The sequence below is a fragment of the Myotis myotis genome, unplaced genomic scaffold (genome assembly GCF_014108235.1).
Source record: "Myotis myotis isolate mMyoMyo1 unplaced genomic scaffold, mMyoMyo1.p scaffold_m19_p_4, whole genome shotgun sequence".
In the NCBI taxonomy this organism is placed as follows: domain Eukaryota; kingdom Metazoa; phylum Chordata; class Mammalia; order Chiroptera; family Vespertilionidae; genus Myotis; species Myotis myotis.
This window is the reverse complement of record NW_023416346.1, coordinates 14,095,215-14,116,287: the sequence shown is the minus strand read 5'-3', so window position 1 is coordinate 14,116,287 and position 21,073 is coordinate 14,095,215. Positions and strand designations below refer to the sequence as shown.

The window sequence follows — 21,073 nt, the reverse complement described above, 5'->3', positions numbered from 1 at the left end:
CTAGAGCCAAGTCTCCAGAAAGATTTGACCAGCCCATTTTGCAGAGGAGATTTCCAAGTTCCCTCCACTCCAGGTGGTCCATCTCACACCCAGGCCCCCAGGCTAAACCAGAAGCTAGTGTGTCAGTGTCTCTGTGGAGGGTTGCAAAAGTCCTCCAGAGAATGCCTGAGCCTGGTCTTCTGTTTTAAAGGCCTCTCAGTCCCCCAAAGGCCTAGGAAACTGGTCATATAGTAGCTCATATCAGAGTTTGCTAGGGAAATTCCCAAGCCTCCTTCCCCTGTGTCAAGGAAGGTGCTAAATAACCTAGTTGCCCTTTGGATGCCAGGAGATGTGCTCTGAGAGACTGGAAGGTGTGGAGTGAGGGTGTGGGAAATATCAGAAGCTAGGCTACTTTTAAAAACAATGGGGTGCAACAGGTGGTGGTCCGGAGCCAAGGACTAGAGGGCATAGTTCCAGCCTGCAGTGCGTCAATGGGCTGGAGGGGGTCATGGAAAAAGAAAAAGCCCACCCAGCCTACCCATGGTGCCCTTGCCCGACCCAGTCTGCGGCTGTCTTCGCAGCCGCAGCCTCGGACCGCTGGTTTCTTTTGCTTGGGGCCAGCGTATTGCCAGCTCCCCAGCATCCTCCCTCTTCTGTCCCCCGCCCCTGGCTGTCTGGCTGCGCTGCAGTGGTGACGGCAGAGGGGAGCGGGGCCCTAGGCGACAGGGCTCCCTCCCCCTCTCCCTCCTCCTCCCCCTGCAGCCCTCGCAGACCGCCCCCCTCCACTCCCTGCTGCCTCCCTGCTGCCGCAGCAAACACGTCGTCGGAGATTTCCATCGGGGCCCAGGGGGCCGGGCCAAGGCAGCGCGAGTGGGAGGAGTGAAAGTTGGAGCCCAACAAAACCCTCCACACTGCGCTTGGTGCAGCGAGACCGTGCGCAGCGACCTCCGCACAGGTGGTCGCTCCGGTCTCTGGCAAGATGTTGACCAAAGTTCTCCTGATCCTTCTGGGCTTGCCCATAATCCTGCCGTCTAGGTGAGTCTCCATCCCGGAATCCAGGATCCCTTCCCGCCCAGCTCCCTCTCCCGGGGAGCGAGGCGGGCTCTGGGGAGCCGCGCACACCTTGTCCCCAGCACTTGTGCAGCCATCCTCCGCACAGCTTCCTCCCGGACGGGAGCTCCTGAAAGGGCGCGTCTGGGAACCAAGGCGGGATGCTTGTCCTCACGCCACTCCTGTCGCTGGACTCTCCCTCTCCAAACCAGCATGCCCTCTCTCTCAGTCTTCCGTGGGAAGAGGCGAGCGCCCGTGAGGCGACCAGTTAGGGCAGGCTCTCGCTTCTTGGCAATGGAACTGGGAGCGGGGCGGGGGGGAGGGCGGAGGGGAAGGCTTTGGGAAGATAGCACCTAAAAATGTCCGCGGGCTGGGGAAGCAAAACTGTGCTGAAAGTGTTTGAGCGTTGGCTAGTCTGCCTTCTCGATCTTTTTTTCTTCTTCTTCTTCTTTTTTTTTTTTTTTCTGAGCTCCGCTAGAGTACCAAGCATGGTGCCAGAGAACTCTGACTTTACTTGCTTCTGCACTAGCCTTGGTTTAGTCTCAGGGTTCCCACCCTAGCTACCCACCCCACCCTCTCTACCGCTAGTCTCCCTTTCTTATCCCTCCTCCTCCCCCCAAACACACACACACACACACACACACACACACACACACACACACACACACCCTGCTGGGCCTTGGGCAGACTGGAGCCAGAGATCAAGGAATGTTATTCTCTGAGGTCTATGGTTTGGGTCCTGGATTTCAGTCTCTCCTCACTTTTCTAAAGGCTATCAGCAGGTTTCCCTTGAGCAGCCAGTTTCCCTCGCACCTTCTGGCCCTGGCACTTTGCTAGGAATGTTCCCTGTGTTGCTGGCTTTTTAAGGTGGAAGATGACTGCTTCATATTTTTGAGAGGGTTTCTTGCTGACTGTGAACTGTCAGGTGTTCCTAAGCTTCCTGAACTGCCCAGCATTCTCGAATTCTCCATGGCACTGGGCTTGTGTCTTGCTTATCTGTGTTGGGGAGCTTGAAGATGGCTTCTTTTCTCACCTTAGAATGCTTTAGTTCCTCGAGGGAGGGGCTGGCTGTATGACTCACTGGTACCCTCACTTGGGGGTGAGGGCAGCAGAGGCTTGATAAATATTTCTGAATTTGTGCTAGGAATTTCCAGTTATCCACATCCATCCAGATGTGAAATAGACTGGTTGGGAGAGCTGAGTGATGACTGGCTGGGGCAAAAGAGGGGTGGGAGCAGGGAAGAAAGAGGGAGGGGGCATAAGGAGGCAAACAACCAGGAGGGTGGGCTATTGAGATGGAAACCACCTTTCTATCCAGGGGGAAGGGCTGCAGTAACTGATGTTCAAACATTGTCAACATGGCAACCCATGACGTCAAGAAAGAGCTGGGGAGGGTGCAGTGGGGTATGCTGGCAAGGGCCACATCAAACCAGGAATACTTGCTCTGGTCCAGGCTCAGCCTCAAATTAATTGTGTGACTTTAGGCACAGCCCTCCCCCGATCTGAGCCTCAGTTTCTCCATTTGTAAGGTGAAAAAGAGGGCTGATTTTGGGGGGAAAAAAAACCATCCATGGCCCTTCTCCTATTCCCTTCTCTCCTCCCAGCTAGCTGAATGAACAGCCTCAGTGGGGGCAGGGGTTGCAGAAATTCAGCTCCATCTTGGACCATCACGTCTAAAAAGGGATGTGAAAATTCCCATGGAATTCCACTAGTCCAGTGCATGAGCGTTTTTCAAGTTTTGTTTTTTCTTGCCCTGAAAATGGGTTTAATGGCTGAGGAAAAGCATGCCTTGTCAGCAGCTCCTTAACCCCAAGGATCCCAGGATGAGAGTGTTTTTGTTTGTTTACTGCTAAATATAATTGTAGAAGTACAGCAACATCAAGTCCCTCTAATATCATTTTCATTGCTGACTAGTGTATGAACAGGGGGGCTTTGGTGACCCCTGGCTTTGACTTATTTGCCTCCTAAACCTCAGATTCTTTGTTTTTGGCTTCAGACATCAGGGAGGGGCTGCTGCAGGTTCTTGGATAGTCTTGGCTGGCAGTGTGAATCCTGATTGTGCTATATTCCTGGCCACGTCACTTATTTTAGGGAGTCTCAAGCCCCTATTCTCCCTCCTCCCCTCTCAAAGTGGTTGGTATTATCTGTTTGGAGGACTAGGGGAAAACCTCAGGGAAAGGGGACATCTCTGGATGTGGTATTTAGAAATGGAAACTATTTTTTCCTAAGCCCAGTTCTCCCCTGGCCCACAATGGGAACTAGCCACTTTGTTCATGAGAAACGGCATAGACGTGGCACATCTGTACACAAGTTAAGCCATTTTAAGAGCTTGAAATAGTATAGGAAAACTCATTTTGCTGTTCAAATTGGCAGTCCCTTGGTCTGCAGTACAGAGGCCATGTCCACATCTTCTGCCCTGTTAACCCCTTATTTTAGGAAACAAGTTTATGGCTTTTTAAAAAAATAAAATATGGCTTTTTAAAAAATAAAATAATTTTGTAGGTATAATATACAAATATAAAAATATAGAAATCTGATCAAACAGCTCAGTGCATATTCACAAAGTAAACATGCCACTGTAACCCCCACTAGACCAGGGAATAGAACATTCCAGTCACTTTCACCCCCTCCCCCTACAACCCTCACTACATGCCTCCCCACCAATCCACTCCTCCCCAAATGAAACCACTCTCCTGCTTTCTAGTTTTCCTCATAGCTTACCAAAAAGCTTTTTATTATATTTTTTCAAACATATGTAAAAGTAGAGGGAACAGTAGAGTGAATCTCCTTGTACCCATTAATTATCAACTCATGGCCACTCTTATTTTCTCTATACCCAACAAACTCTCCACTTCCAGCTTAAATTATTTTAAAACAAATCTAAGTCATTATATCATTTTATATGTAATCATTTTAGTATGTATTTCTAGTCATAAGGCCCTCAAAAACATAATAAAATACGATTACACCAAAAATTTTAGAATAATTTCTTCATGCCGAAGAAAATATCTAGTCAGTGTTCAGATCACCCCTATTTTGTCAGAATTTTTTTTGTGTGTGTTGTGTTTTGTTTTTTAGTGCTTGTTAAAATCAGGGTCTGAATAAGGTCCCTAAATTATTTTTATTAGCATTTTTATTTTTCAAAACTTCTTATTGCATTAGAACGTGTATTCACAAAAGTGCTCAAATCATAAGTGTACAGCTGATGAGTTGTCAGAAAATTGCCACACTGATATCGACACCCACATTAGGACCTAGAACATGACCAGTACCTTAGAAAACCCTTGGTACCCCCTTCCTCACTGCCTCTTAGCAAGATAGCACAACCTTGACTAAATAAATATATTGGCAGGTGGCTTTTAACATTTTTGTTTTTTTTTATTCTTCTCCTTAGTTTTTTGGCTATGGTGCATGGCTGTGGCTCTCAGGGTGGATTTCTGTTGGCCATCTATTTCTTCGATTACAGTCTTTGGGTGAAGGACTCCTGCCTTTTCTCAATGCTTAGAGTTTCCTCCAACCCCCAGCCTCTACTCCAATGCAATGAGTATCACGAAAGCAAAGAAATGCAGACTATTCCCACAGCATTCCAGCCCTCTCTGTGAGAGGTTTCTCTGGCTTTCCTGAGAATTCCTCAGGCGTCCTGGCCCTCTGCCTGCCCATTTGCTCCTGGATGGTGCTGGTCAGGCAGACTGGAGACCAAGCCTAGCAACTGCAGCTGATTGGCTAGAGCTCATATACCAGTGCCTTCACCATTTTCATTGAAAAAAATATTTTAAAATATTGAGCTCGGTTTTCATATTGATTTTTTAAAAGAAAGAATGATCATAAAAAAGTGATAGCATGGAAAATTCCCAAAGAGCTGCAAGATTTAGAAGAAATAAATAAGTATAATCTGTTACTGGCTCATAATTTACTGTTGCTAGTCACTCTTTATGCCTTAGGTTGCTGATTATTTTGGTTTGCTTCTGTCCAGAGAGGTACCAACTGGGGCCTCTACAGATTGGAGGGCAGAGTTTCATTTTTTGTTTGTGTATTCTAGGATTGAAGGAACTCATGTTGAATCAGAGATGGGAGCATGTGCTCATCATGATGATGTCTATGGCCCCAAGCCCCAGTATCCCAAAAAGAAACTCCCCTCTGAAGAAATAAAGCCCACTGCTATTGATACCCGCCGTGACCTTGGCAAACTGCCAGCAGCCACTCAAATCCTGGACAGTATCCTCAATAACTCTGATTACAAACTGCGCCCCGGCATTGGTGGTAAGTAGTAGAACATAGTTCTTCCTCCCAGAGGGGAGAGAGTTTGAGGGCACAAGTATAGAGAATAAGCCTGGGGTGTTGGTGAGGGTGCCATACATGTGGGCAGGAACATCTGTTGCTCACCTCTCAGGTGAGCTCAGCAATGCCATTTACCTTGGTCTAGACTTTTTCCTTCTCTCATCCTGTTTTCCCAGCTATAAAATGAGATGACTGGACTAGGTGATATGATCTTGGAGGTATGTATAACTCTTACAGTCTATGAATTGGTTCTTGCCATGAAAGAACAAAGAAAGGAAAAGGATTGGATGTTGAAAACATTTAGTCTAACCCTGATCCTTCTCCCTTTTTCTGCCCTCAGACCACACCCTTCCCTGCCACATGCCCCTGTAGAAAACTTACCTCTGCTACTTCTACTTCCTTTACAGAGAAGCCCACTGTGGTCACTGTTGAGCTCTCTGTCAACACCCTTGGTCCTATCTCTATCCCAGACATGGTGAGTACTGAGCTTTGATACAGTATCTTCTAAGTTAGGGAGTTGATCCATGAGGCATTTCACATACTTATTTTTTCTGCTCTGTGTGTCTGTAATGCAAGTTTAAGATTGGGGGGAGAGATTTTAACAAACACTTACTTGAAAAGGAGGCTAGGAAAGGTAAGTAAGTACCTCACTGCCTGAAGAAGACCTTCAGAATCCTGACTACATCTTCCAGTCTTTCATTCAAAATAATAATAATAAAGCAACTTTAAATACCACAATGGAATGTCTTTTTTATTCTGATAATGATTTTTATGGACTTAATACTATAGTTAGCAACTCTTGCTCTAAGAATGTTTTTCTAATTTTCCCCTGGTTCCTTTTCTACTGCTATCATTCTAGTGTAGGTTCTGTCTCCAGTTAGCCTTCATTATCTCCCACCTGAAGAACACAAAATTCAAGTTTTCTGTCTACCCCAATCCACATACCAACCTGGCCTCCTGAGTCATGTGTCTCCTACAATTCTGACCCTGCTTAAAGCATGAAGTTTAAACCCATACTCTAGCAGTCAAAGTCCTCCATGGCTGGAGCCAACTCAGGACTCTGGTTTTTATCTCTTTTAGCCCCTCTACTCACAGTAGACTATGAGTGTTCACAAACTATCTTGTGACTCTGAGTTGTTGTTCAAGATATACCACTGCTCCAATTTTCTCTTTGTCATGAGCCTTATCCTTCAGGGTCTAGCTCAAATAACATTTTCATGGTATTATTCCTGACCTCCACAGCTACTTATTGCTCCCTTCTTACACCATAGCCTTTTCTTTAACACACAGATCTTTCTTGCTTATATCCCAGTTGTTTACTTGACCTTCCTACCTCATTATAATATAATTATGTGCTCTATGTCTGCCTTGCTGCCTCAACTATGGGCTTCTTAATGTCAAGGACTCAGTATATGTTAGCTGAACAACTGAATTATGAAAGATATTCTGCACAAGTCACTTTAATCTACCCAGCCTGATAATGAGAAAGGCTGTGGTAACCAACTCCATTGTAGCCATAGCCTTGGCCTGGCTCAGGCAAGACACAGTTTTAGTGTGTCTGGTATCCTACAAGCATCATTGGGTGAGCTCAGAGTCTAGGCTTTGAGATGGGATTTTCAAATAGACACTCAGAGATAAGTAAACATTCATGGTAGATCAAGATATTTATATAAGCTGAGTGGAAGAATGAGATTCCCCCTTATGATGTTTTGGCTACCAGGTTCTTGAGGCATGGTGTACTTATGTATTACTGTGTAACAAACTACCCCAAAACACAGAATCTTAAAACAACAAATAGTCATTAGTTCACAGATTATGTGGGCTAGGAATCTGGACATGATTTAGCTGAGTCCTCTATTTCAGGGTCTCTTACGAGGCTGCAGATAAGGTGTCAATTGAGGGTGACATCTCATCTGAAGGCTCAACTGAGGGAAGATCCACTTTCAAGCCCTCACATGTTTGTTGGCAGATTTATTCCATGCTGGCTGTTAGCTGGAAGTCTCCCACAGTCCTTGCCATGTAGGCCTCTACACAATATAGCTCACAACATGCGGCTGATTTACCTCAGAGTGAGCAAGAACATGAGAGAAAATATTCACGAACTTGTAATCTAATTTTTGGAGTGGCATCCCATAGCTTCTGTGGTATTCTGTTCATCAGAAGCAACTCATTAGGTCTAGCCCCAGGCCAGTGGAGAGGATTACATGAGGGCATGAACACCAGGAGGTGAAGATTTTGAGGGCCTTCTTAGAGCCTATCTAATACACATGACCGTGATAAAGTAAAGGCCTGTAATAACTAAAATGGTATGCTGGGGAATAAGAAGGAAGAAGAGAAGCATGAGAGCAGACAGATCTTTTTGAGTTTCTGTAGACAGTTTAAAGTATTTTCTCTTCCCTTGATGTCAGGTTTACTTTTTGCTATTATCAATGTGCTTACTATTAAATGGGTGAATTTAGCAATTAATTTGATTTAAATTGTTGATGTACTAAGAAACACTGGGTTCTGAGCAAGACCCAGAGGTTGAGGTCTTGTGGTCCCACTATCATGACCACTATTTACTCTTAATAGAAAATGGATCTTTCAGGTTATTGGTGCAGGGATGGAGAAAGTGGCCTGAAAAATAGTGGACAATTTGTGGCCACAACCTCCTTGCTATTTGTGTAAGATATAATTTTAGGAAGACAATTTCTATCATCTGTAAGATCCCTTGTGGCAACAAAGCAGCTGAATTCCCCATCTCTTCTTACTCTGCCCCTATTAATGTTGGTAGCATTGGCCTTACCTGAGGTGCCAGGAAACACTGATACCTTACAATCCCAAGTGATGCAGTCTAATAACTCAGCAGTCATCGAACCTGACATCCAACACAGAACTGGTCCAAAGAGGAGTCAACTTGATTTTCTTTGGCCAGTAAGGTGGTGCTTTAGTCAAGTTCCTTGAAGATTCCAAGCGCTTCTGTGGTATTAAAGTTCCTGAGAAGTTTGGCCTTTCACATAGTTCCAAATTGTTCTTTAAGCTGTGGGAGTTACCAGTTCTTGTCCAGCCTTCTTTTCCCTGGTGACACTATAGAGTCCTATGGTTGCTGTGGCTCTCACATAGCCACTGCACTTGGATCCTCATGACATCTTCTATGGAAGGCAAGGCTGCCACTGTAATCCCCACTTTATGTTTGAGGCAACTGAGTCTCTTAGCAAGGTTGTGAGTACCCACAGTAGAAGTTGTTGTTTGAGTGTTCTTTGAGTTCCAACACCCTTCAGTCAGATGTTATGTGGAGGACAGAAATTGTCCCCAGGGAGAGAAATCTGAGCCCACAGCATATGGATTTAAATAAAATGTTTCTGCTAGTCTCCTGGCTTGAGCTTAGAAGACAATGACCAGTCTGGGAATGACTTCCCATCACAGCACCAACAGTTGCTAAGGCTGCTTCTTGCTGTGGTAATTATCACAAGCAATTCTAATTAAGCAAACTCCTTGACACTGAATTTCTAGAGTTTCAGCTGAGCTAAAAGAGATGTATATCTCAAATTTCCTTGTCAAAGTGAGGGAAAATTGAACTGTTAGCTATTAGTTGATGTGTAGTGAACTTACATTTGGTAGCTTGTTAAATATAAATTAAATGCTCATTTGAAACATGATAACATTGAGCAAGAGCACAGTATGGATTGTGGAGGGGAAGGTTTCTCCTTATTACAAAGCACTTCATATGGCCTGAGAACGAATGAGGCTGTGCAAACCAAGTTGGAGCTGCCAGCCACTTGGGACTGAAGAAACACTCTGAAGGCCACTTGTGAGGGCTGGATGGAGGAGCCTGGTGGGTCAGGGCTGAGGGCATCCAAGTGAATGGTATCCAGGCTCTGTCATCTTTTTTCTGTCTGCTTCTGCTTCTCTGGACTACTGCATGGAATATTCTCAGTCTGGGAGGCTGGATCCCAGCAGTTCTCACCACCTTTTGGGGTAGGCAGCAAAGGCAAGTAGGGATTATCTTGACCTTCCCCACTGCAGGCTCTACTGGTGTCCAGGGTTATGAGTGGCTGGTTGGTGTTCACTGATGTAGGATAACTCAGGGTAAAGACCTATGTATTCTGCAGAGGGAAATTGGATCTCAGTACCCAAAGGGATTGTTGGTGTAAGTGAAATAAACACTGGAGAGGGAAATCAGTGAAGCTCCTCCCAGGACAAGGCTATGGTAATGGTGCTCTGAGCATCAGCGCCAATGTGCCGTTGTTAACTATTTGTGTGACTTTGGACAGGCTCCTTCCTTTCTGAGCCTCAGTTTCCATACCTGTAAAGTAAAGGCAGTTGAGCTAGCCTTCAGGATTCTACCTTGGCTTAGTTCTGATACTTATTATTCAAGCTGCTTGCAGTTCTATTACAACCTGCTTTTTCTCCCTTCAGTACCAGTGGTACAAATTTCTGGTTACTCATGCTTCTTCATGCACACCCATTCAGAGGATAGGTGCTCGTGTTTAAGAAGAAAAACAACACAAAAAATTATTCAAAAAACATGCAACTAAGTAGACATCTCTCTTGTGACACAAAGTACTTCATTTTTAATGTAATTCTGGAGGATGAAGGATTTAGCTTAATTAAAAGCTGTGTTCCCCAAATAAAAGCTGAAAGACAAAACTTTGCTGTATATAATCAACCTTGTGTGTGTTTGTGAAATGATTTTGAGCTGAGATATTTGGTTTGCTATGAAACAATGGGAGCTGAGAGAGTGTTGACCTGGCTGGAGTACAAAACAGTCCTATAAGGGAATGGTGATGTGATGAGTCCAGCCCATGAAATGAAGCCACTATTGCCTGTTTCTAGATGAAATGTATCTTCCCAGCCTATTATCCATTTGGGAATATTTCTTTCCTTTTGGAATACCTGGAAATAGAAAACTCCTACAGCCAAACTCATGCTGTTGTCCTCTAATGCCAGGGGTGGGGAACACCCTTCCCACAGGCCATAAAACGCCCAAGAAATCATTTGTTCTGGCCAAATATAGCAGACTCATATTTAAGTTGATAATTTTGTATGGCCTGCCAATGATGTTATAAATATTCAAATGGCCTTTGGCAGAAAAAAGGTTCCCCATCCCTGCTCTATGCAAACCTAAGTGGGTTTCTATCTGCTTGATAAGCTTGTCATAGGATGCCATGGGCTTTATTTTATCTTTTCCACCAGGCGTACTCCATTGACATCACTTTCTACCAGACCTGGTATGATGAACGCCTCCGTTTTAATGGAAGCTTTGAGAGCTTTGTTCTGAATGGCAACATGATGAGCCAGTTATGGATCCCAGACACCTTTTTTAGGAATTCTAAGAAGATCCGTGTATATTCGATCACCATGCACAGCCAGGTGGTCCGCATCCACAAGGATGGCAAGGTGTTGTACACAGATAGGTATGTCAAACCTCTGGAATCTCATCCCTTGGGACTCTTCCTCCCCTTTTGAGACTTTTTTGCCAAAGAAACATGGACAGAGGCTTCATCTTCAATGATACTTCTAAGGGCCTTTCCAAACTTTCTGAGACCATGAGCTCAACCCCCTCATGTATAGATATAGACACTAAGGCCTCAAAATAGAAAGATGGTACTTAAGGCCACACCAAGTTTCTGGCAGAGCTGGAACTGGTACCCATTTACTAGGCTCCAAGTCCAGAGCTCCCCTAATAGAATGTATCAGTATGACTGCATTGCCTGGACAATTCCATCCAGAGAGGGCACTGGATGTAAGGATACATTCATAGTGGTGGAATTGTCTAGGTGGAGCAGTAACACAGTGGTCAGAAAGATAGCAAAGACCAGGTTGGGTACCTGAATGCCTGGCAGGGGAAGGTTGTAAATGGCTGGTGTAGGGGGTGGAGAGGTGATAGAGAGTGGGAAACTGTTGGCAGTTTCTGGAAGCTGAGATGGGCAAGAAACAAAAGCCCATCTATGTCAGTCCTTAAAGTTTTCTGATGATGGAGACCAGAGTAGCCAGATACTTCCAAGCTGTTCTTCCTCTCTTTTTGTCTTTCCTTTGAGCTTTTTGACTCAAATCCCACTGTTGCCATTCATTGGTGGTGATCCTCGGGCCCAAGCTGAGTGTATATGTAAGTGTTCAGAGCCAGCCTAATGAGGCTTCTTTCTCCCTTCCAGGATGACCATTGATGCTGGATGTTCATTCCACATGCTCAAATTTCCAATGGATTCTCACTCTTGCCCTCTGTCTTTTTCTAGCTGTGAGTACCTTCTTAGGTTTCTGGGGCCCCAGAGTCATACTGGGATCCTCCTTTTTCTCATCTTTGCCCTTTATATTTCTCCTAAGTTGGTGTCAGGGTTGCCAAGGACCACCCAATCCATGCTCATCTCCTTTCCTGCTGACAATACTGTGTTGCTCAATCTGGGTCTCATGTTGGGTTCTTTTCTCTCCCTTTCACTCCATCTCAAGTCTGTTATCCACCACTGAAGTGTATCTCATGTATGTCTGTTCTGTTCCATCTCCACTGTCACTAACTTGGATAGGTCTTTTTCATCTTCCATTTGGACTTTTGCAACATCTTCACTTTGAAGCTGAACATGTCCAAAACTAAATATATAGTCTACTCCCAACCTCTACCCCAAAAATAAACGTGCTTCTTCTGTGTTCTCACCCATCTCATTGAAAGGCATCATCACCCACTTCTAGCCAAGAACTTTGATGCTTCTTTCTTCTTCACCTGCTACATCTAATAAATTTCATGGTGTTGATAGTCCCTTCCAAATCGCTATTGATCCTGTCTGTCCCTCTGCATTTTCACTGCCACAGCTTTGAATCCTGCCTTCATTCATTTTATTATGCCTGGATTACTGCACTGGCCTCCCATAACTGGTATCCTTGTCAAGAGGCTATCTTCATATTATGACCAGAGTGACCTAGCTGAAGAATCATTTAGACCAAGTCATTTCTTAGTTTCAAATCCTTCCTTATCTCTCATGTACCAATTCCAAATCATTTCAATGTTCCTCAAGGCCCATCACAAATTGGCCCCTAATACCTACCCTTGTATACTTCATTTAACATCTGTTAGCTATCCATCCTGAACTTTTAGCACTTCCTAATACATAAGATATGTTTATCTCTCTGTGCATAGAACACCCTCCTCACCCTTTCAGTATCATACATATAGAGAAAACTGACTCCACTTTAAAGACTTATTGGGAATGTCACCTACTCTAAGAAGTCTTTTCTGGATATATCCCTAAGTGATCTTTCCTCCTCTATCTCCCTACTGTCCAAGGGCAGAGGTTTCTCAGAACAATTTTATGAATTACAGATGTATACTCACTGTCCAACTCAATAAAATGTGAATGCTTAAGGGGCAGGGTTCCTGCCTTGTTCATCTATGTATTTCCAGAACAAGGCCTGGTACTGAAGAATGCTCAATAAATGCACTTATTGAATGGACTTCAACAATGAGGTAAGAGAGGCAAGGTGCCACACTGGTGAGGCCAGAGTCAGGACTCCAAAGCATTGTTCAGACTCCATGCTTCTGGAGACCTCCATAAGGCTTCCCAGTCTCACATGACCCTCCTTCCCATATTGCTTTACAGTTTCCTATCCTGAGAATGAGATAATGTACAAGTGGAAAGATTTCAAGCTTGAAATCAATGAGAATAATTCCTGGAAGCTCTTACAGTTTGATTTTATAGGAGTGAGCAATGAGACCGAAATTATCTCAACCATGGATGGTAAGTGCCCCCTTTGGAACCAGGGCTAAGCAGAGGCCCAGGAGGGTGGTAGGGATGAGTGGAGGTAGCCATCATACATACAAATGCTATGTAATCATCCCATGGAAATATTGTAGAATATGGCTCCTGTCTTGTTAATGCTAAGCACTTACAACTGTTTGCAGAGGAAACTGAGACTTTGTAACTACATCTCAGTCTCATCTGCAAAGAAGTAAGTGCTTTGCCAAGCCCCGCACAGGGTAAGTAGATAGAGTTGTATTGTCAGAATTTGCAACTAGCTTTGTCATGCAGACCCTTCAGTTTCAAGTCTTTGTTACAACTGACCTACTTGAATGACTATGAGGAATGTAGCTCATGTGAGTTCTCCATACCCAGAACCAATCCAACCCAGCTGAGTGAGAAGCAAAGACTTTCCTAACAGGAGATGGAAGCTAGAGTTCTAATGTCAACCAAGTGAGGTCTGGGGTAGTATAGAGGAAGTTTCAGCAGCTACAATGGCTGCTGCATCAACATTTATTTTAAAGGAGCAGCTCTGACAAGCACAGATTTCTGTCAAAGGCTTCATTATAAATTCAACATGGGTATGTAGTGACCACTGGTTTTCTGATCTTGTTCCTAAAAGGACCAGATGGGAGGGTCCTGGGTCTCATATTTCAGCTTCCAATTAGGTGTGAGCATCTTTGCTTGTGTTCCTAGGTGATCTGAATAAGGAGCCAAGGGACCTCCTCAGGGTTGCTCCCAGAGCAGCCCTGGAAATCCTCTTCACACATACTGGCCAAGTCAGGGCAGTGGAGGCACTGCTCTCATCGTCTCCAGAATGCGGATGAAGCCATTCACCAAATCAACCATTTGACATGGGAGGCATCTTGCTTTGTGTCCATGAGGCTAGGCAGGAAATATGCTTTTGCTTTACTTGTTGAGTGACTGGGTGAGGGATATCTCATGCTCATCTGGCTAGAGCTTTGCTTGCACAGTACTAGGTAGGGGGAGAGGTCTGCTTTACAAATGCTTTCCTTTTTCTTGGGAATTCTGGGTAAGCAGTTTTACTACTTTTGACTTGGAATCCTTGATCTTCTGTCAGCTAACCATGGGCCTGCCTCTTGCCTTTCTGCATCTCAGTTTCCCCAAACAGGTAGGACCCATCATCAAAAGTGGCAGAGGAGACAAGGCCCAGGGGCTTTCAAGTCACTAGTGGTTCCGTTTAGTAGATGGTTGTGCATTGTTTCAAAATGGTACCCTAGTGACTACAAAGCCCCAGAGCCAGCATCATCACTAAAGCAATGGCAATAGGTAAGCACCAGTCTTCCCTGGGAGAGATAAGGGTTTTTATGGAGAAAAAAAGGAGGGCTTTTTATTCTTCTGCTAGAGACTAATTGATTTGGAATCATGGTTTCTCCAGTATCACAGTTATCTTTGGGACTGATCCCAAACTCTTCCACTTCCAGTCGCCTCAAGGACAGTCTCTCCATAAGTAGCAAACTTAAGTACTAAGATCCTAAAGGTTCAGAAAGCAATGGTAGCTTGATACTCTTGCTACCTTTGGTATAGAGCCAGAAGGTTCTCAAAGAGTCCAGCCTTGACTCCAGTGAGTAAGCCAGCCTTCACTGGTGGCTGTTGAGACTCTGATGGAATTTTACCTATGATTAGGACTTTGCTTTCTTTTCTTTTTTAAAATTTGTCTTTATTGTTGATAGTATTACAGATGTCCCCTTAGTTTTTGTTTTTTCCCCATTGAGCTCCTCCACCAGGCACCCACCCTTCCTAGGCCTTCACCACACTATTGTCTGTGTCCATGGGCTAGGCATATATTCATATAAGTTTCCCAGTTAATCTCCCCCTACCCACTTACCCACCCCTGCCTTAGGACCTCACTTTCTTGAGAGTTTCTTCCTTCTGTAGATAATTCCGTCCATCAGAAAGCTCTCCCTGTTCATCTGAAATTAGAGTCTTTGGAACTTCCACCCATCGGATCTAATTCTTTCCCCCTAAAATTATTGAGCTTACAGTAAGTCCAGTCACTTTCCAACAAGGTCAAGATTAAAGGGTCAGTATTATGGTTGCAGCCCTGGGTCATAATCTTGTATAGACTATAGAACACTAGTTCCTTTTTCTTCCCTTGTTACTCAGAGTTTTGGGTCCACTCATCCTTCTAGTCTCAGTCCTTTGGACACAGTCTTCTTAATTGTGCCCCCCTGACAGTGCAGTGACAAACTGGGGGGTCTGACCAAAGCAAATAAGAAGACAAGAGCATAAAACACCTCTGCCTTTTTTTTTTTTTGGCTTTGGTTCCTTAGCCCTAGGTATTTCCATCCTGTTTCCCCCTTACTCATTCTCCTGCATTCCTCAGAAATAGCAAAATGGTGTGTGTTAACATCCTTTCTCAGCCTTCAAATATAAATTTCTGTTGACAAGTGAAGAAGGTTCGTCTTTAGCTGGAATAAATAAAATAAAAATAGTAAAAGCCAATAAGATAATAAATCTTCTTGCAATAAGTATACACTGAACAAACTTTTGTGTGAGTGGTTGTAGCTAAATAGGGTTGTGCTAAATTTTAGTCAAGACCCCAGGACAACTTGATAAATTGGAACTAGGAACTTGATAAATACATTCTGGCCAGAGACAAGTGTGAGTGCTCCCTGCAGCAACCCTGGAGTTCTATCCCCAACACTACTAGTCCGGGCACAAGCATTCCACTAACCCCAAGACATGTCCTTGCCTTTTTCCAGAATATTCTGTGAAATCTTGTCCATTGTCAGTGCTGCCAAGGTGAGTAGGAAAGGCTGTTGTTCTCACTCAGCTCCAACACACTTAGACTGGAAAGGTGATCTACTTTTCAAAATTGGAGGACAAATGGCCAAGTTAGTGTTCTGGTCTGCTTCACAAGGCATTGTGAGGCAGCAGCAAGACTTGCTGAGCGTGTGCTAGGTTCCAGGATGTACCAGGCTTAAATGATGGGCAGAATCAAAGCCACCGGGGTGCTCTGAAAGGGTTTGAAAGGGGTTTCAAGGCCAAGGAATTCTATAGTATCACTGAGGTGGGAGTTTGGAACTTAGCTTCACTAAAGAGCCAACATTTGAGCTATTATACATCCAATGTGATGTTGAGAAAGAAAAGGGATGTTTTGGCTTCAGAAAAGTCCCCGAGATTTCTGGAGTCATGGTGGGCATGCAGTGTTTGAGATGAATGTTTCATAGTAGAGGGCAGCATGAGGGGTACAATAGAAAATACCAATTGGAGAGGTAGGTGGTCATTAGGTCCTATTGAAGTCATCAACCATCTAGGGCAGTGGTTCTCAACCTTCCTAATGCTGTGACCCTTTAATACAGTTCCTTATGTTGTGGTGACCCCCAACCATAAAATTATTTCCGTTGCTACTTCATAACTGTAATTTTGCTACTGTTATGAATCATAATGTAAATATCTGATATGCAGGACGTATTTAGGCGACCTCTGTGAAAGGGTCATTCGACCCCCAAAGGGGTCGCGACCCACAGGTTGAGAACCGCTGATCTAGGGAGAGAGCCAACATCAAGGACATGATGCCCAAATGAATGTCAAGACCTCAGCTGCCTGTGTGTGTATACTCTGCATACCTGACATCTAGAGGACTAAATAAAAATTTCACTTTCAGCTAATTCTTGTTTTTCCAAAACACTCAATTTGGGTTATGGTACTAGATTAAGAACAGGGAGTCCAGGGTTAGAATATTGGTACAAATATGCAAGTTATTGCAGGGAATCTGAGAATAAATAGGATTAGCTTAGGGTATGGTGGTGTGTGCATATGCGTGTAAGATGTTAGTTGGAGTCAGTCCATGGTGGGCCTTTGGTGTCAGGTACATAGTGTAAACTTGATTCTATAGCTCTTCTGGAGCAGGGAACCACCAGAGGTATGGGGTTAGGCTAGTGATTTTGGGGGGCCATTGTTAGAACAGTGCTAACTAAGGCATTTCACCAGCATATGAATGTACGGAAGGAGGCCTGATGGATTATGTGCTTCCCCCCACCACCTCACAGACCACCCTTGGCACTTTTGCTGAGAATACATATTGTAAGGGCTAGTAGTGCATGTGTAAAGCTGTGATTCTGCAGAGTAGATGTGGCAACTCAGTGGACGTAAAGGCCTCAGTAAGACATCTGGACATTAGCTATGTGGTCCTAATATCTAGAGAGCTAGCTGATTTTTCACTTTCATCTGACTCTTCTGCCATCCTGGAAAGGCAGATGTAGGGTATGGGACAATGAACTGAGAAAGAAGCAATTAAGGTTCTTCTCCTGGCTTAGCTCTTAACTGACCATGGCTCTTGCAAGGTGTCTCCTTTCTGGGCTTCTGATTCTCTGTAGGTGGCACTGGAATAATATGCCTCTAACCTAGGACTGTGGTAGGGATCCCATGGGCTGAACAATGGGACCTTTAATATGCATGTCCTGCCTGGGGAAGACCCTTATGTCATTGCTGTAATAAAGTGGTATTTTTTATGTTTTCCAGGTGATTTCATGGTCATCACGCTTTTCTTCAATGTAAGCAGGCGATTTGGCTTTAATGCTGTTCAAAACTATGTCCCTTCTTCTATGACCACGGTCATGTCCTGGATTTCCTTTTGGATCAAGAAAGAATCTGCTCCAGCCAGGACCTCTTTAGGTGAGTAGGTAAGGTGGGCATCCACCTGGGCACAGAATTGCCTTCTCAGGGATCCTTTCAGCAGTGTGATATATGGATACACAGCTAAGCCTACCTCCACTCCTGTGCTTTAACAGGCATCACCTCTGTACTCACCATAACCACATTGGGTTCCTGTTCCCAGAAGAATTTCCCACGTGAATCCTATGTAACAGCCTTGGATGTCTACATTGCTATTTGCTTCCTCTTTTGCATTTTTGCTCTGGTGGAGTTTGCTGTGCTTAACTTCCTGATCCACAACCACACGAGACCCCGTGCTTCTCCGAGACTTCGCTATGTATGAACTGGGTATGGGCGTGGTAGCATGGTTTGGGAGTATTGAAGCATGCAAGTAAGGGCACTAGAATTCATGGCACATGAGTAGCCAGCTCACTGTGTAGTGTGTGTGTGTGTGGGGGGGGAGTAAGCTGAAGTGTTATGGGGAGTTGAATAAACTTTCTAATGTGATGGTGGGAATTTGGGGAAGGGGCAAAAAAAAGTGTGCCAAGGACAGAATCTCTAGAAACCCCTGAGGCTGGGTTCATCTTTACTTTTTCCCCTTCCTTGTTCATTTCAGCCTCCTACCCGTGCCCGTGCCTGTGCCCGTGCCCGTGCCCGTGACCTTACCCCACCCGGTACCCATGCCAACCAACAGCAGCAGGAAAATGTTTTTGTGTATGACTTTGAGGAGTCTGAGGAAGAGAATGATGAAGAGGACGGCCCATCTTGCCCAGCTCAGCAGTCCCTCAACCCAAGACTCACCCAGCGCCGTCGCAGCTGCTGCAGGATCTGCAAGTACTTGTGCGTGGTCCGCAGTTGTGATGGCAGTTTTTGGCAGCAGGGCCGCCTCTTCATCCACATCTACCGCCTGGATAACTACTCACGAGTTATTTTCCCAGTGACCTTCATCTTTTTCAATGTGCTCTACTGGGTTATTTGCTTTAACTTGTAGGTACCAGCTGGTACCCTGTGGGGCAGCCTCCCAAGTTTCCCAGGAGGTCCCACACCCCTTACCAAGGGAGTTGGGGGAAAGCAGCAGCAGGAGCAATTAGAAAGTGTCTTTCATCCCCCCCCCCCCGCCCCCGGCCCATTCAATGAATACCCATGGCAGCCCATTTAGAGTAAAATGGCTCACCTCTCTATTCCTCAAGGGGCATTGGTGATGTTCAGGCTTAAAAATTGCAGGCTGTCAGTGACCAGCTCCCTAAGACCATGCCCGTGTATGAGCATATTAGCTATCTCCCAACAGTGTTGACAAACACTGCTTTTTTCAAGAATCCTAATACTGCCTTTGTGGTGCTCCAGGCCCAGATCTGGCCTCAGCCTCAAAGTGCACCGACCAGCTGCTTCCCGGTTTCTGACACTTCCTTAAGATGCTGGTCAGCAGTGTAATAAGGTGTGTGTGTATCCTCCATCCTTAGGTGAGATTATTATATTATCGGTTCTATTTCCCTGCCCACCCTTTCCCTACAGATAGAGCTTGACATTATCCCTTTAAAAGGAGAGCCAACACTTGAGCTTCTTTAGGACAGTATCCCCCTCTGCTGCTGTGATGCCTCCCTCTCCCACCCCTGCCTCTATCATTCATCTGCACTACCAATTCAATGCCTTTCATACAGTGGGTTTATATTTTTGTGTGATAATAGTAATAACCCCCTGCTTTATATGCCACCTTCTCCCTCCTCCTTGACCCCTGTGACTCTTAATGTAACTACCCCAGTGACTTTCCCAGCCCCAACCCAGGTGCTAGGCCATGGTTACTTCCCAGGGTCAAGAAATGAAGGGAACTCTGCTTTGCAGTGGTCATTGCTTGCATTGATTGGTGCCCTCTACGGCACAGCATAGAAGTTCTGCCACTTCCTTGGCCCCTGGATCCATGAGCCAGTCCACTCTTATCCCTGGGGCACTCTCACAATCACAATCAATCAATTAAATTCCCTTAAATTTATACAGCACTTTACCTTTTTGCAAAAACACTTTTGAAAAACTATTCTATTATAGCCTTATTATAGCCCTGTGAAAGATTCGGGGCAGGATTCTTATCCCCATTGTGCAGATGAGAACCCTGAGGCACAGATTTCTATGGGACTGTGGATCTCACTGGAAACTACCCAGGAGCCCACTGTCATTTTCTAGACTACATGATAGGGCTAGGCATCTGTGTTCACCATGATTCAATTCTATAGCCTCTGCTGGCACCCCAGTGGCAGGGCCCAGAGTAGCAGCCTCTCTTCAGCTTTGGTCTACTCAATTCCTGGGCCTCAGGTGCTCAGACTGCCCTCAAGATCCAACCTCTCCTGGCTCTGACAACCCAGTGAGGTCAAATTTGGACATGCCCCAATGCTTGTATATGCTGAATGAAATCTGTGTCTGTATTTTATTGGGGGGGGGGTAGGGTAGGGGTTCCATCTGCTTTTTGTCACCATCACCTGAAAAGGGGAAATATATCAATAAATATATCAGCAAAGCATACAACGTGTGACTGGTTTCTCAATCACTCAAGTTTGTTCTCAGCTCAGGTTTTAAATCTTAAAGTAGGGGGATGAAGACACATTTATAATACCTTAACTAATAAAAAAAATCTTAAAGTAATGATCCAACCTTTTGACTGTTTCACTCTCCCATCCATGATCTACAGACCTACAAAGCATGCATATGAACCTGCTCTCAGTGCAAGAGTGAAAGAGAGAGACTAAATAGATAGCCCCTTTTATTGATCTTTTTACTTGTTTCTATACCTCTGCATGGAAGCCTTATACCTCTCCATGTCCATTTTGTTTTGCCCATGATTCTAGCCTCACCTAAAATGCTCCTACAGACAATCAAACTCAGAACATTTTCCCCACCATGTAAAGAGGGAGATGCCTAGGCACAGAGAAAAGTGTCTACAGTCATACAACTATTGAGTAATGGAGAGGGATGAGACCCCAGAAATCCCAATACCCTGTTTTGGCTTGGAGTAAGCCTGGAGATCTTGGTTGATACATCCTTCAAATGAAATGTCTCTAAAGATATATTAGGAAGTGTTGGTCCTAGCATCCTGTGACACATCCAGCTCTAAGGAAACGCAGAAACAATAACAAGAACTGAAGAGACAAATGGCATCTGAACAGCCAACATTTTTGCAATAAAGTTTGTGAAATAATGCTGAAACACCTTCCCTATAAGAATTCCACATGTTCTACTGTGGATGTCCTAACCCACCACAACCTACAAGTAATAATTTAGAAGAAGGTAAATAGCTCTTCATTTTTACTTACATTACAATGAAGCTGGGAGAAAACAAAAGTTTGCCTGGCTCTTGAGCAATGAAGACATGCAAATTTGTGAGCACTTATATTTAAATGCATTTTAAAACAAAGAATTAGTACAAATGGGATACCTTAGTCACAGTGCAATAA

The 21,073-nt window shown here is 44.6% G+C and overlaps 1 protein-coding gene across 1 annotated transcript; it reads left to right on the top strand.

Moving 5' to 3' along the window:
- The first annotated feature begins 820 nt into the window (after nt 1–820).
- Nucleotides 821–20,063, top strand: GABRE (gamma-aminobutyric acid type A receptor subunit epsilon). Its single transcript, XM_036305900.1, has 9 exons — nt 821–1,014; nt 5,069–5,289; nt 5,715–5,782; nt 10,483–10,703; nt 11,442–11,524; nt 12,876–13,013; nt 17,502–17,654; nt 17,771–17,970; nt 18,250–20,063. The coding sequence occupies exons 1-9, from the start codon at nt 959–961 to the stop codon at nt 18,622–18,624; spliced, it is 1,515 nt and encodes a 504-aa protein (XP_036161793.1). The 5' UTR covers nt 821–958; the 3' UTR covers nt 18,625–20,063.
- Nucleotides 20,064–21,073: the final 1,010 nt, after the last annotated feature.